This window comes from Anas acuta, chromosome 1 (assembly GCF_963932015.1).
Source record: "Anas acuta chromosome 1, bAnaAcu1.1, whole genome shotgun sequence".
NCBI classification, from domain to species: domain Eukaryota; kingdom Metazoa; phylum Chordata; class Aves; order Anseriformes; family Anatidae; genus Anas; species Anas acuta.
The window spans coordinates 18881398-18896722 of record NC_088979.1 but is presented as its reverse complement, the minus strand read 5'-3'; the positions used below and the strand labels follow the sequence as shown (position 1 = coordinate 18896722).

The 15325-nt window shown below is 36.5% G+C and overlaps 1 protein-coding gene across 1 annotated transcript in view; it reads left to right on the top strand.

The window, feature by feature from the left end:
• The window catches only part of XPO4 (exportin 4), a 76891-nt gene that overhangs the window by 55564 nt on the left and 6002 nt on the right, over nucleotides 1–15325 (top strand). The window contains exons 11-22 of the mRNA XM_068671164.1: nucleotides 636–778; nucleotides 891–1036; nucleotides 2324–2501; nucleotides 4105–4264; nucleotides 5824–5993; nucleotides 6944–7118; nucleotides 8272–8565; nucleotides 9497–9677; nucleotides 11253–11371; nucleotides 12311–12441; nucleotides 13211–13328; nucleotides 14588–14680. Of these exons, the coding sequence (XP_068527265.1) occupies nucleotides 636–778; nucleotides 891–1036; nucleotides 2324–2501; nucleotides 4105–4264; nucleotides 5824–5993; nucleotides 6944–7118; nucleotides 8272–8565; nucleotides 9497–9677; nucleotides 11253–11371; nucleotides 12311–12441; nucleotides 13211–13328; nucleotides 14588–14680 (1908 nt within the window). The remainder of the gene's footprint in view (nucleotides 1–635; nucleotides 779–890; nucleotides 1037–2323; nucleotides 2502–4104; nucleotides 4265–5823; nucleotides 5994–6943; nucleotides 7119–8271; nucleotides 8566–9496; nucleotides 9678–11252; nucleotides 11372–12310; nucleotides 12442–13210; nucleotides 13329–14587; nucleotides 14681–15325) is intronic.

Sequence of the window (15325 nt, the reverse complement as noted above, 5' to 3'; positions counted from 1 at the left end):
ATCAAGAAATCTACTACCTCTCTTGTAATTTATTTTTAAGATCTCAGATAACTGGGAACAGTATCCTTGACTAATGAACAGGACAAAGTGGAGAGTTGAAAATGATTCTTCGCCTGATTATATATGTGATTTGAAATCCAAATATATTTTAGAAATCCTCTGACCATTGGGTTTACAGACCTTCTATGTGAATGAGAGTCATTCAGTACATCGCTTTGTACCTCTAGCGGTGGATGCTTACCAGAGCCGATTTATGTATGTGGCATGAAGAAGCTGTTTTGCTGCTCCAGCCTGTGCTTATCCTATTAATAATTAGTATCAGTTTTCATGGCTCTCATCTGACTTCTTTCACTAACAGTGGATCTTTTGACTCGAGAGCACTGTTGGAAATGGTAGCAAATATTAGCAAAATCAGCTCCTTGCATAAGTTTGTGAAATGCTGATTTCAAAATAATATAAAGTCGTATTTACTCCCCTGTTTACCTCATCTGTATGTAATTTAGCACAAGCCTGTTGTGTATCCATGCAAAACACCTTGGAAGAAAAACAAATTTACGTAGAAAAGTGCAGTGGTGATAAGTTCTAGCAAGTGTAACATTAACTGGTTGCTTCTAATTTTGTTGAAATAACATCAGACTGCCAATGGTGTGGCCTCTCGGGAAGAAGAGGAAATAAGTGAACTGCAGGAAGACGACAGAGACCAGTTCTGTGACCAGCTGGCCAGCGTAGGCATGCTGGGAAGAATTGCTGCAGAACACTGTATACCTCTTCTTACAAGGTATGGAAAGATAGTGTGAATGCAAATGAATAAATCCACCAAGTTGGAAAAGCTTGACTTTGCTGAAACAATTTAAAACCAGTGAAGTTATTTTATTACTGTTTGTCCACAGTTTATTAGAAGACCGAGTTACAAGGCTCCATGGTCAGTTGCAAAGACATCAGCAGCAGTTACTTGCCTCACCAGCATCAGCCTCAATTGACAATAAAGTGCTTGATGACCTGTATGAGGATATTCATTGGCTTATTTTAGTCACAGGTAAGCGAACAGTGTTAAATAGTGCTTACTTTGATATTGCTGTTGCAGCTGGAAAATCTTAGGAAAGAAAAATCCATGCATGTCAACTACGGGTAACTGACTATCTATTTCATCTTTGTGGTGCTTTCATCTTAGACTACGTGCAAAGTTTTTGTCTCACTTTCATCTGTCTGCAGTAACATGAAAATTATCTTTAAAAGATCAGTGTAATCTTTTTATGAGGTACGTCCTTTGCAAATTCCCACAAGTAATTTTGTCATAGACTTCTGAGATCCACCTATTCAAGAATTTAGCCTGTTCATGGTTTCAGTTATATTGTCTTGTCTCACGTGACTGAAGGGAATCCATATGAGATCAGGATAGCAGTGTTACTTTGTGGTGCAAAGAGTCAATTATGTTCCAGAATCTCTCAGGACTGATGATCCATGTCCTGGCTTTTTGCTGTGTTTCAGGGAACTTGAGTTCAGAACATTCGTATTTTTGATTTTTAGATGGAACTATCTTACATCTGCTTGCAAAGCGTAAGATCAGCTAAGACAGTGTCTGTATTTTATTAGGAGAAATGTATACTTTATGAAATATTTTGTGGGGTCTTTTTGAATGTCTGATGTTATAGTTACTCTCAGATGTTAGCATAAATGTGTTTATAATATTTTTGTATTGCTGTACGATGAAGTTTATATTTGTAGCTCAGATGACTGTGAGATCAGACACTGAAAACTATGACTAAATCTGGAATTAATATTAATTATCTGGACACCAGAGTATTTTACTGTGAAAACCATTGCTTTACCTGATCTGTTGTTGCTATGCAAAGAAAACTTTATTATAGCACGTTTGTTTGGTGTCTGAAAGATTCTATAGATTGAAATATTAGCAGAGCAGAAGTCCCAGATGAGATGGACTCAGTAGGGAAGCTGTAAAATTGAACAATTTTTATCACGTAACTGAAGGAGAAAAAAGTGACCACAGTGTTGTAGAATATTTTTTCGGGTACCTAAATTGGCTGTTGTTCTTTCACAGGAAGCAAAGCTCTTCTCCCTCTTCTATTATTTAATTTGGTGGTTTATTTTTCAGCATTAGTTTACTTTCACTTTAGGTTCTTTTTTACAGAATGGCTTTATAGATTCTGAAGTTAATTCTACGTATTTAATCAGTGTTAGTCAGGAGTTGTGTAAACATTTGCTTCTGGTGTGATGTTGGCAGTTAATCCAGTGGACTAATCAAAAAGCTCTAAGTTAACCTAGGGTAGAAAGTTGTGATCATTCTTTCTTTTTTTAATGTAAGGCTACCTCTTGGCTAATGATACTCAGGGAGAGACTCCGCTAATACCTCCAGAAGTAATGGAATACTCCATTAAACATTCAGCTGAGGTTGACATCAACACAACGCTTCAAATTCTGGGATCTCCAGGAGAAAAGGCCTCTTCCATCCCAGGGTACAACAGAACTGATTCTGTAATTAGGTAAGAATGCATCATGTGGTAAGTATGTTAAATGCTTTTTCAGAGAAGTGAGAACATAAATGGACTTCTATGAAATGAAAAAGAAAAAAAGACATATGCAAACACCAAACATTGGAAATGAAACATCTCTTTTAAATAGTCTTAAAAAAGGCAAATAATTTATAAGAATGGTTTTATTGCCTATTAATGCAATGCTATAAAAGAAAAGACAGAAAAGATGAAGTTACATATTTATTATTTTTTTTCTTAGGGTAGAGATAGGCAGAGTAATTACAGGTGATGTTTCAAGTCATGTTGACCTGGGCGGGGGACTGAAGGGAAGAAAAAGTATGGCATCTAAACAGATAAAACTTAGTCGAGATGGGATGGCAGAAATGACTATCTGGATGACCTAATAGTTGTAATTGAGGACATGATCTACCTATTAAAATAAATAGAAATACTTTATCACTACTGAAAACCTGTCTTTGATCTGTTTGTTACAGAAAGTCCTTAAAATGACTCAAAATACTAAAAAAAGAAACATTTGTTTTTAAAGCAACACATTGCCTAGTATATTATCATTTTTTTTTTTATCTATAATGTATCCTGCACGTGTGCAGCTTAAGCAAGAGCTTTCCAAAGCTTAAGTGAACTTGTCTTTGGCCATGACTTAGCCTCAGCTTGGAAGTAGCAGCTTTGGTCTTCGTTGGGGGGAGAGTTGTTGCCCCTTATGTACACATTATTATTATTAGCATATTTAAGGAAAAGCATAAGGGATTTCTGTTCTCTTTTTGCAAGAAGGCTGATGCCCGCAAAGGAGTCCTCAGTTTGAATCTTCAGTATTCAGAAGGCTCAATTCAAATTTTTTTTATTGGCATGAATATTGTTCACCCAAGATTACTTGTGTACTTAACATTGTCTTCTGGAAAAGGTTAGAAAAATGGATCTTTGTGGGCAGTTAAGTGCTTCATGGACGTGTAGAAGTTTGAATACTGGTCATTGATGCCAATCCTGGCAGCTACAAGAACTGGTCAACAACCAGAATTTCTGATTGCAGTGTCTTAGTGCAGATGGGATTAAAAACAGAAATACACCACCAACTCATAAATTCCTTGAGGACTTGCAAATTCTTACCAAATTTAGTTGAGATACTGTAAAAGCTAATATTATACTTTTCTTGACTGAGTGTATTAATTCAATCACTTGGTGGTCTGCTACATCATATTGTTTCTCTGTGGTAATGAAGAAGTAAGAAATAACTGGACATTGCTCTGGCTGTATCATGCTGCAACAGCTGCATGATTAGGCCACAATTTGTAATGAAGAAGGTGGTTGATGCAGGAAAGGGAGAATCAGTTAGAGTGCTTGTCAGGATTCTTCTGTTGCAGTATTTTTGATGTCAAAGACCACCTTATATTCTGACTTTATGGAGGGTATTTGCCATTTTGTCTCTCTCCTTGCATTTAAAGAAAGAAGTTAACTGCTCTCCACTTTGTTAGAGTTGAAATACTTCATTATTTTGTTCCTTCCTCATATTTCGTGGAAAAAAAAAAGCGTTTCACAGAGTCACATTACTTTTCTAAAGAACACTCAACATCCTTGTTGTGTTTTAAATCTGCAGGTTGTTATCGGCTATTTTAAGAGTGTCAGAAGTAGAATCTCGAGCAATAAGGGCAAATCTCACGCACCTTCTGAGCCCACAGATGGGCAAAGATATTGTATGGTTCCTCAAGCGTTGGGCAAAGACTTACCTCCTGGTGGATGAAAAGCTGTATGATCAGGTAAGGATATAACCTTTATGAATGAATTGGTGAGTATTAGCAACAATATCCTTGGAATGCAGATGTCAGTGTAGCTATCCTAAGGTGCAGTGATAAAGCATTTTTAATGTTGTATTTGGGGTTGGTTTTTAAATTGTTTGAAAGTAGATGTTGTTGTTTTTTTTTTTTTCCATTAGAAATATAAGTTGTTAGGGAACCCTTCTTGCACATCTTGGTATAAATGTGATTTTTGTAGCTAGCGGCATCACAGAATAGCATAACACGCTCTCAGGTTGTCTAGTGGGTGAAACTCACAGATCACAGCAATTTGTTAAGCTATATCAGATCTTACAGTTCAACTTCAATACAGTGGTTGCCCTTGATGGATGACTTATTGAGTAACCTGGTCATGATTATCTAGCACCATCACTAGGTGGTATATATAAGCTAAAATCATGTTAATTTCTCTCCTCTCCCTATTCTCATATGTTCTCATTGTATATATCATGATTTCTATGATGTGTTCTTCCTAAAGGGCAACATTTTATCATGTTTGGAAAGCACTAATCATGATTAGACCTTGATCCTGATTTTGCTTATACAACTAACGATACTCCAGCTAGCTAATGGAGGCCACTCATGAGAAGGTCCTGTTGGCTCTAACTTCTGAGAAGGAAGCCGCCTCCTCCTCCCCTTGTTTCCACTACTGAAGCAACTAAGAATACTAACGCTTCAGGAGACAAAGTTAGGGATATTGAAGACTTGTAATGAATTAGAATTACATTATTTAACTTGTACTTGCAGCAGAGCAAAGCCATCAGTTGCAGAGCATGAAAAATGGTATCTAAGAAATGTACACATTTAGCTTGTGCTGGCACGTGAAAGTGGCTGAACACTTCTTTTTTAAATCTTATGCTCAGTCAGGTATATATTATGAATTTTATAATTTCAGATGGTGGTGGTGTGCTGACAGGAAGCCCCTGAACAAATATTACAAAGTCTTTGCATTTCCCTCTTACACTTTTTTTCTGAAGATAGGCAAGAAGGCAATTTCAAGGAAGCATATTTTAATGTACCAGGACCAGAATGTGACATCTTTCCTAAAAGCTGCGTAGATTGAAGGAATAATGCAGAAAGCAGATGTAGAAAAGACTGTGATGAAAAGAAGTTCTTACAAGATTCAAACTAGATCAAGAGCTAGGCTTATTTCCAGTTATTTTATCACTTAATTTTGAGGAGTTTCATCATAAATTAATGGAAACACTTTCGGGCGATGATTTTTTGGGATCTTTCTCTTAATTTTTAAATCTTCTGAACTTTCCTTGGCATTAAAAGCTAGACATACTTAAACATATTGTGATGAGGTTGAAACTTTTCTTTCTTTTAGGTGTTGTGCTTAAAATTGCAAGATAAATTTGGCAAAGATTTTTCTGTTACAGGTATTCTTTGCCTTCATCTATGTAACTTTTGTGTATTTTAAGTAGGGAAGAAGTGACAGCCTGAAAAGAATTTGCTGATTACCATACACTTTGGGGTTCTGCCTTCTGTAAAACTCACTCATTTTAATGCTTTTCTTATAGATAAGTCTGCCATTTAGTACAGCATTTGGTGCTGATACTGAGGGTTCCCAGTGGATTGTGGGTTACCTTTTAGAAAAAGTGATCAGTAACCTGGCAGTGTGGAGTTCAGAGCAGGACCTTGCAAATGATACTGTACAACTGCTAGTAACATTAGTGGAAAGGAGAGAGCGGTAAGTTGCTACACCTCTGGAAGTCAAAAAATTTCTTTTGCTTCCTTTAAATTTTTTTGGCCAAAATAATCCAGATATGGGGCACTTTATATTCATGTCTCTGTAAGTCAAATTACTTTAGTAACGTACTATAAATGGAGGAAAAACTTGTCTGACAAAGTGAGGAGTGAGACCTAGATTTGATAAAATGTTAACCTAATCTTTATTATTATTTATCAGTGCACTCTCCTTCCCCTACCTTTGTGCTTCACACAAACAGTGAGAAAGGAAAATTCTCCGGGTCTCCACTCTTATTGCAAGGATTTTTATGTTTGTTTGTTTTTGTTGAACAAGTTGTTTCAGATTGAGTTCAGATACTGGCTAAACCAGTATAAAATATGCTTAATAAGCCTTTTAAAGAAAAAATAAATAAATAAATAGGGTTTGGTGGGTTCAGACAAATTTCAGAAACTTCTGTGGTATTACAAACTGTGAAGAAGAAAATTCTTGAATGTTTTGCTTCTGTGAATTGACATGCAATCATGCATTCAGTCTGAAAGGCTGAAGTTTGAGGAGCGAAATGCTTGAGGAAATTCTTTTTAAGATAAATAAAAAACACAGGAGCTAGTTTTGGAATAAACTGCTTATTTTATCATGACATAATGAGACTAAGCTTTTAATCCATGCAATATATCCATTAACTGTGTGTGTGTCTGTCTGTGTGTAAAACTAAGTACTTCCCTGCTTTTCTCCCATATGAATTGAGCTACTTTCAGAGTATACACTTCAGAAATTTTATGCTTGAGACATTAATAAGATGAAAGTCAAAAGGCAATTTAGCCTTACAATCAAGGAATTAAATTTAAAAATAAAAATAAAAATCTTCTGACAAATGCTAGCAGCCTGATGCACTCTGTTCATACAATTTTTTGGAGTATTTTCTTTAATCAAAATGTTTTTCCCCCTTCTAGGGCAAACTTAGTTATTCAATGTGAAAACTGGTGGAATTTAGCTAAACAATTTGCAAGGCGAAGCCCTCCCCTTCACTATTTGTCCAGTTCTGTGCAGAGAACACTAATGAAAGCTTTAGTTTTAGGAGGTTTTGCTCATATGGATACAGAAACAAAACAACAATACTGGACAGAGGTAAGCTGTTTTGATGCTTCTGTTATCTTCATTTTTGCAAGTAATACAAACAAAGTTTGAAGTTAGTTCAGGGAATTTTATGGTGGTGCAAACTCAGCTCATAGAAAATCTTCAGGTTTCAAACATTTAATTCTTTCAAACATTTAATTCTTTCTTTGAGGGGCCGTAATTTTTTGGCAGCTTATTTGTGTTGTCCCTGATATCTAAATCATTACTACCTAAACAGAAATAACTCAAAATTACCTGGGGATTCATGAAATAAGCCAGTCTAGCAGTACACTTGAAAGAGACCTTTTGTAAAGGTTAAGGCCTTTCATCAGAGTTGTGCCATTTCCTCTATTTTAATTAGGTGGTGTTTATGAATTATTCATTTATTCACTTAATGATAATGACAGTGAGTAAGACTAATGTGAAAAATAATGAAGCTCCTCAACCAGCTTTTCTGTGCCCTGGTTCCATTAGTGCTCAGATATTTAATAGTGGAAAGGTTGGCGCTATAATGCTTCCTGATCACACTTCAGCTACACCACATTACCCTTGAAGTGAAAAGCACTGGCCTTCTGAGAGAAGCTTATTTTCATTAGCAAAGTTACAAAGTTAGTGATTGAGGGTAAGGTGATAAGGCACTGGAAATAATTGGGGAAAAACATTTAACTGTTTTATGGAAATGTCTAAATGGGTTCAAATTGGGTTAGCTTACAAATGCAGTCACGTAGGCTGATTATAAGAGAAATTTTACTACCAAGAATTGTACTAATAAGACAAAGGTAATTGTGAATATGATTTTTAATAAATGCTTTCATTGCTGACCTTTTGTTGCTAATGCTGACCCTGGAAAAGAATCAAATAATGTGACTCAGAGAAAGTCCTTGTTATTTGTTTAAACAGTACAAAATAATATTAAATATTTATGGAGGTGCTCATTTTGCAACCAACCTGCAGGTGATGGTGGATGATGAGAATCACTAATTATCACTTCAGTTTATGTTAATGTGACAGAAAATAACGTAATTGTGCCATTGCAAACTGGAATTGATGCTTCTTGTACTGTTGTGCTAAAAACAACTCGTGCTTGCTAAATTACTTAAACCTCAAATTTCATTCTTGTAATAATATACTTATCTTACTGTGACTTTTCAAAAAAAAAATTAAGGTTCTTCAGCCACTTCAGCAGCGATTCCTGAATGTGATAAACCAAGAAAACTTTCAGCAGATCTGCCAAGAGGAGGAAGTGAAACAGGAGATCACTGCTACGTTGGAAGCACTCTGTGGCATTGCTGAGGCTACCCAGATTGATAATGTAGCAATTCTCTTTAATTTCCTAATGGACTTCCTTAATAATTGCATTGGATTAATGGAAGTATACAAAAACACACCAGAGACTGTTAATCTCATAATAGAAGTCTTTGTTGAAGTTGCACATAAACAAATTTGCTATCTTGGAGAGGTAAATACAACCAAGAGGGGAAGGAGGAGAAGTGTGTGTATGTGTGTGCGTGCATGTGTTGTACAAAATAGCAGAGAGATTTTTGTATTCTATACAGAAAGAAACTCTGTATGCTTACATCACTATTCTGTCTATATAGAAATAAATGCTAGCTGGTCACATCTGCTAGAGGAATTCCTTTGTTTAAAAACATACACTCCCAAAGATTAAAAGCAGGATGTCTAGACTGTTCTTTTAGCAATAAACTTGACCATAATTCATCACCAGCCTTACCGTGAAGGGGTGGCAAGAGTACAGACCATGTTGAATGCTTATTTAACCGTACCAAACTTCTCTGAAGGTTTGTCTATCAGAATTGCAGCACTGTTTTATATGACAAATGCATACCACAGAGATGCTGCTTTGGTCCTAAACAGTGCATAATGGTTACCAAGAAATTATCGGGTAAAATGAGTTGATGCAGGCTGCTTACATTTTTGCATTGTTGGCTAATTTTACTTTTGCATCCAGAAGCAATGGCTTTTACATCTAGGAGAAGCCTACTTCAATATGTGTATGCACAGAGGGTATTATGGCTCCAAATTTTGATAGCAAAAGCAAGTCCCTTTGGGATCTTGTTGATAATTTTAATCTAGTTTGTGAGACCAGTGGGATGTGTCAGCCTGGCCCAAGCCACTCAAAAAAGAGTTAAGATTGAGGAATTGGTGAAAGTAATGTTATGTTTGTCAGTAGCACGTAAATATATGGCTGTAGGTGTTCTCAGTATTGAAGATAGCTGTTTCCTTAATGATTCTGGGTGCGGTTGTTACAAAAATGGATAGTATAACTGCAATGAAAATCTTCAGGTATCATCAACCACATAGCACCATCTTAAAACAAAGGGTGTCACTTCTAACATAAAATTTTCTTGTTATCTGACACTGTTTTCTAGGCCAAAGCCATGAACTTGTATGAGGCCTGCCTAACTCTGCTCCAGGTGTATTCCAAGAATAATCTAGGTCGGCAACGGATAGATGTTACAGCAGAAGAAGATCAGTACCAGGATCTTCTCCTTATAATGGAGCTTCTCACTAATCTTCTATCAAAAGAATTCATAGATTTCAGTGATACAGGTATGGAGGAATTGGTAACTGACGAGCCATAATTTGTATTCTAAAACAGTTAAAAAAAAAAAAAAAATCAGAAAAAAAACATCATAGGGCATGAGTTCAGTTTAGGTAAATTGGAAACTTGAGTTTAGGCTTTATCAGGATATGGAAATTATTTATTGTGCAAGTAGCAAAGGAAGAACTTTTCATAGTATGGCACATCTTCCAGTATTCAGAAATAATTATTGTTCTTATAAAATAAATAGGGCATGTTGACAACAGCAACTTAAAAAATGAATGCTGCAAGTCAGAACATGAATTAGCAGAAACTACAGAGAAGTCAGATTAGCAAATTACTGCAAGAGCAGATGGGTTGTCTTTGTAGTACAAGATCCTAACTGTGTGAAATGCTGAGCTCATGAAAATTCTATCAAGTTTGAGGCTTTTCTGTATTCTTCATTCACAGAATATGTGTTATGCTATGTAGGTATGGGTTGGGTTTTTTATTTTATTTTTATTTTTTCCCAGCCTGTTGCTTTCTTCTGTATCTTTGCCACTTCATATTCAGGACTAATGCAATTTTATCTGCCGCCTCTAGCTTAACTGTGTTGTATTGCTTTTGAAAAAGTTAAAACACATTTGCATGATTTATTTCTTACCATGTCCTGTTCAGTTTGCACCGAAAACTTGCTCAGCAACAAACTGAATCTGCCTACATGATTTTGATCTTTTTCACTGCTGTTCTAAGGCACCAGGGTTTTGAAGGAGAGGGAACTTTGTGCTCTGAAATTCACTGCATCTGTCTCATTTTTCTGTTGTGTATGTACAACATAAAAATACAGAACCAAAATAAGACTTTGTCCATCGAGTGGGCATCTCAATGCCATCTAACACATTCTCTTGGTCAGACTTTGGTTGTTAGAAGCATCAAAAATGCTGTTTAAAAAAAAAAAAGTGAAACTAAGGACTGTGAATACTACCTAAACATAATACCCAGATATCAAATGTATTGAAACTTCTCTGGTCACTGTTATTAACTTAATGGAAGAATTGTAAAAGTAAGGTCATTGCTAGTCGCTGGGACATACAGGTCTGAACAGGAACTGGAGAAACTTGGCAAGTTCTAAATTGCAGGTTTTTATTTACTAAATTCCTCCACTTATTTCTGTTTATAAAATTCATGTAAGTATGTACTATAATGTATACTATATAGAAATTTACAGAAAATATAGAAATGCTATAATTTGCTCACTGTCTATTTGTGCAAGCATGAGGCAGATACCACTAGAAACAAGTGTAAGAGAGCTTCCTTCCGTTCTGTAATGGAAGGGAGCTCTCAAAGTATCTGAAGTGTTCTGGTTAGTATGCCATCTGGTACATGTGATTATGAAATGCTTAGTCCTAATGAATATAAATATAGAGTGATGTGGCAGTCTCTACTCACTTAAGTTTCTATTTTAATACAGTGCCTCATGTTTTCGTTTGGGAAGAGTGTGATAGTCCTATCATGAAAAATGTCTTAATCAAAGAAATGTGACTCTTCAATATATTTGATCCTCTTCTTATAAAAAATATTTTTTTTTTTTACCTTTTCTACAGATGAAGTATTTAGAGGACATGAACCTGGACAAGCCACAAATAGATCTGTATCGGCAGCAGATGTTGTCTTATATGGGGTTAATCTAGTTCTGCCTCTAATGTCCCAGGATCTGCTGAAGGTAAGTATATTTTCACATGTAACTGCTCAGATATGAAAGGTTTATAGTAATGAATTCCCGGAAATGGGTTCTAAATTGCACTTCACCTCCATGAGTTAGATTTTCTAGGCTTTTAAAAAAGTAAATAGCTTCTCTAGTTATAGATACCATTAGAAAATAAGTATTTTAACCTGTGGAAATGCATGTTTGAAAGTCCTAAACAAATATTTTTTCCCTCTAAAAGCAAGTCTGTGCAGGTTAACAATTAGCCAACCCTGAAACGTGGCCTGTGGAATCCTTTTTGTGATAGTGTCAGAAATGTGACAGGAAGCATCAGGAGTGATATTAGTCAAAACAAAACAAAATCTGGGAGCAAATTGCAACTCTAATTATTTTTGCGATGCTTTCATGTCATAGACAGCAGGTTGCCAGTAGGGCAGTAAAATCTGAAACAACCAAATGGCAGCATTTCATTGGGTTACACTGTGCTAATATTTACTTTGAATCAGGGGAACAATTCTGAAGGGTACCTCAGTTGTCCCCTCTTAATAGGCTTTGGTTCTCACCTGGTAGCACCCACTGAGCACGGGAGCTACATCCATTTTAGATGAAACCAAGTCAGGATGTGCCCTAGGAGCACCCCTCTTGTACTCCAAATGCTAATGAGGCTTTTATGCCACGGGACTAGACTTGCTCATGTGTGAAGTAAAACTCCATGATTTTGTATGGAGTAGATACTGGACACCTGCCATCAATTTAAACATTTCTGCTTTAGTGGTCTGCTTTTATTGCACCATGCTTTTTGCTGATATAGCTGTAGCCACCAGTGACTGAGGTTGTTGCCTAGAATTTTCTGTTCTTCTTCAGTGGAAAGCATCAGATCTATCTCTTTGTACAGGTGGAAATAACATCAGGATAGATCTATGTGGTTCTAAAATGACCTTGTTTTTCTTTTGACAGTTTCCATCCCTGTGTAATCAATATTACAAATTAATCACTTTCATCTGTGAGATATTCCCTGAGAAAATTCCACAACTTCCAGAGGACCTCTTTAAGAGCCTGATGTACTCACTGGAGTTAGGAATGTCATCGTATCCTTTACAGAGTTTTGCGAGTGTTTAAAAATCTTAGTTTCTTTTATAAAGAAATGTTAAGTCTTGATTCTTTTTCTTTGTGTTTTTTCCTTCCCTATCAATCTCTGTATCTATAGGTACATGTCCATAATCAACTCTTCCTCTCTGTTCTTTGCCAGCTGAGAGTTTCACTGTAGTGTCTATCGAGATTCCAGTGCTAGCTGAATTTCCTCTGACTTGTTGCTTGAATGCAGTGTTTAAGTGGTTTGGCGTGTAAGTTTTTTCTGGCACCCATTCCTGCCTCCTCCATTACTTCACTTCAGAGTGTGTAACTTCATAAGCCTTCAGCTGGTATCCCAAAGCCATTCCTGAATTAGTTTCTCAGCTGGTAATACAAAACACTGCTGCTGTTCTATTGGGCTGGCTCCAGAGCATTTCCTGTCACGTTGCCAATGGGCTCTCCCTCTTCTAATGGGAGTACCATTTTCACTAATCTGTGGCACGTGTCAGAAACAGATGAGCTTGACCATAAGGGCCTCTTTCTGAAAATGTTATGTCAGAGAGGGTTATGTTACTTTAGGGTATGTAGCTAATAAAAGAAAGCAACAAAGTTGGTGTTCTTTTCCCGCTTTATTTTATTTTTTTAAATTTATTTTATTAACAGCTTTATAGTGAAGTAACATCTTGAAATATAGAAGCATTTAAAGTATTTTGTAGTGATGCCGTTGGGAAGTTTTGCCACAATTTCATTGAAATCTGACATTGATTCTTTAATGCCTGTTACCAGAATGAGTTCTGAGGTTTGCCAGCTCTGTCTGGAGGCTGTAACACCATTAGCAGAACAGTGTGCAAAAGCACAAGAAACAGATTCAGCTCTCTTTCTAGCAACACGGCACTTTCTTAAGGTAAGACAACTGTGTTCTGGGTTATGTTTTGTTTTGTTTTTGCATACAGGTGGTGTCAAGAGACCAAATAGTGATAATATCTGATTAGATTAATGAGCGTCACACACAAAGAAACAACCTCTTACCTAAAGAACTGGCACTGGAAGAAGAACATGGAGGACCAGAGACATTGGACTATATTGCAAAGAACAGAGGTGTAGAGGAGAAAATGACTTTTCACCATTCAGCAAAAGATCTGAGCACCTCAGAATGCAATTTATTTTTATTTATGCTCTGTACTTGAGTTCTAGAACGACTCTGACAGTTTCACCACTTAAATTTACTGTGAAAGCTGTCAAATAAAAAGCTGCCAAATGAAAGTCTAGGTAGAATACTAAAACAAGAGGCAGAAGAGCGAGCATAATTGGGTATACTATGAAGAAAGGAAAATGCTGCCATTTATTCAATTTATCCAATAAATTATGCTTTTTTTTCTTAATCCAGTGTCATATTTGTCAGTTTCCTTTAAGAACCATCCCCTCTGTCTCATTAAATTTCCAATTAATCTGATAGTAGCCCGTTTCTTGCTAATTGCTAATGAGGAAAAAAAGGTAATTGGAGAACTTGTATACTTGTCTCTCCTGATTGTAGTAAATACTTCAGTTTTGCTTAAGACATATTTTCTTACTGAACTGACATTCAAACTTTTGGGGACTTCTCATTAAGAGCTCACATCAGTGAAGCTAAGAGAATAAGAAACACCTTAAATAATTTTATTTGTCTCTTTCTTTCTTCTAGGTTAACATAGTCTTCTGCCTTTTACTCAAATTTTCACTATTTTAGTGAAGTTTTAAAATCATTCTTATTTTCTTTTCCCTGTTTGACTTTCTGTGAGCTGTAGGAAATTCCAAAACTTGAGGAACAAATTCCTGGTTTTACTGGAAGAGCAGAGGCTTTTTTTCATTCTTTCTCTGAGTTATTTGCAGCTTTTGTTGAAAAATACAAGAGAGGTATGAAGACCACATATAAATCAACAATAGGTTTCAGTACTTTGAGGCATGAATTAGTGCCAGTAAGCCAAAGCTCAACTTCTAAAATAATTTAATTTACAATTACCAATGCCTAAATTTAGAAAAGAAAGAAGCAAACAAAAATCTTGGATGTTTGTGAATACACATTCATTATTATTGGAAGTGAAGATAGGAGGTTCAACAGCAGGTGTTTATAAAGCAGGAAGTTAAGTTTACACTTCTGAAACAGCTTTTGGTTTGTGATTTCAGATGGTCTTTGATATGCTGGTACTTCAGAAGCACAATACAGAAATGACAACTGCAGCAGGTGAAGCGTTCTACACATTAGTGTGCTTGCATCAGGTATGACATTTAAACATTTAAGAACACTGAACATTACTCACTTTTTGATGGAGAATGGTTAATTACTGTGCGTTTGCCAAATTGTAGAATCATTCAGGTTGGAAGGGACCCTCAGGAGATCTGTAGTCCAACTTTTTGCTCAAAGTGGGGTCAGTGCTGAATTCAGATTGGGTTGCTCAGGGATTTTCCCAGCTGTGTCTTCAAAACCTCCAAAATGATCATAGAATCACAGAATCACAAAGGTTGGACAAGCCCTCCAAGATCACCTAGTCCAACCATCCCCCTACCACCAATGTCACCCACCAAAGCATGTCCCTAAGTACCACGTCCAACCGTTCCTTGAACACCCCCAAGGATGGTGACAGATTCTCATCCCCTGCTGCTCCAGCCTCCATAGTCTCTGTTAAGTATCCTTTAGGAGCTGTGTGTAGCTACGTGTTCCCTGCAGCAGTGGAGGAGCCTGTTACTCTGAACAGCGATCATTTTACTGTTCTCAAAACCCTCAACCAATCTTTTACTCTCTTTCTAGTTGCTTAACTTGTTTCTTTGTCTTCTATTGCTGTCTGAGTAAGCGTAAGTGGGAAACTCTTAGAAAGGAATCTAAGCCACCTGTCCTAAGGAAGGGAAGGGAATCTAGAAAAAGGA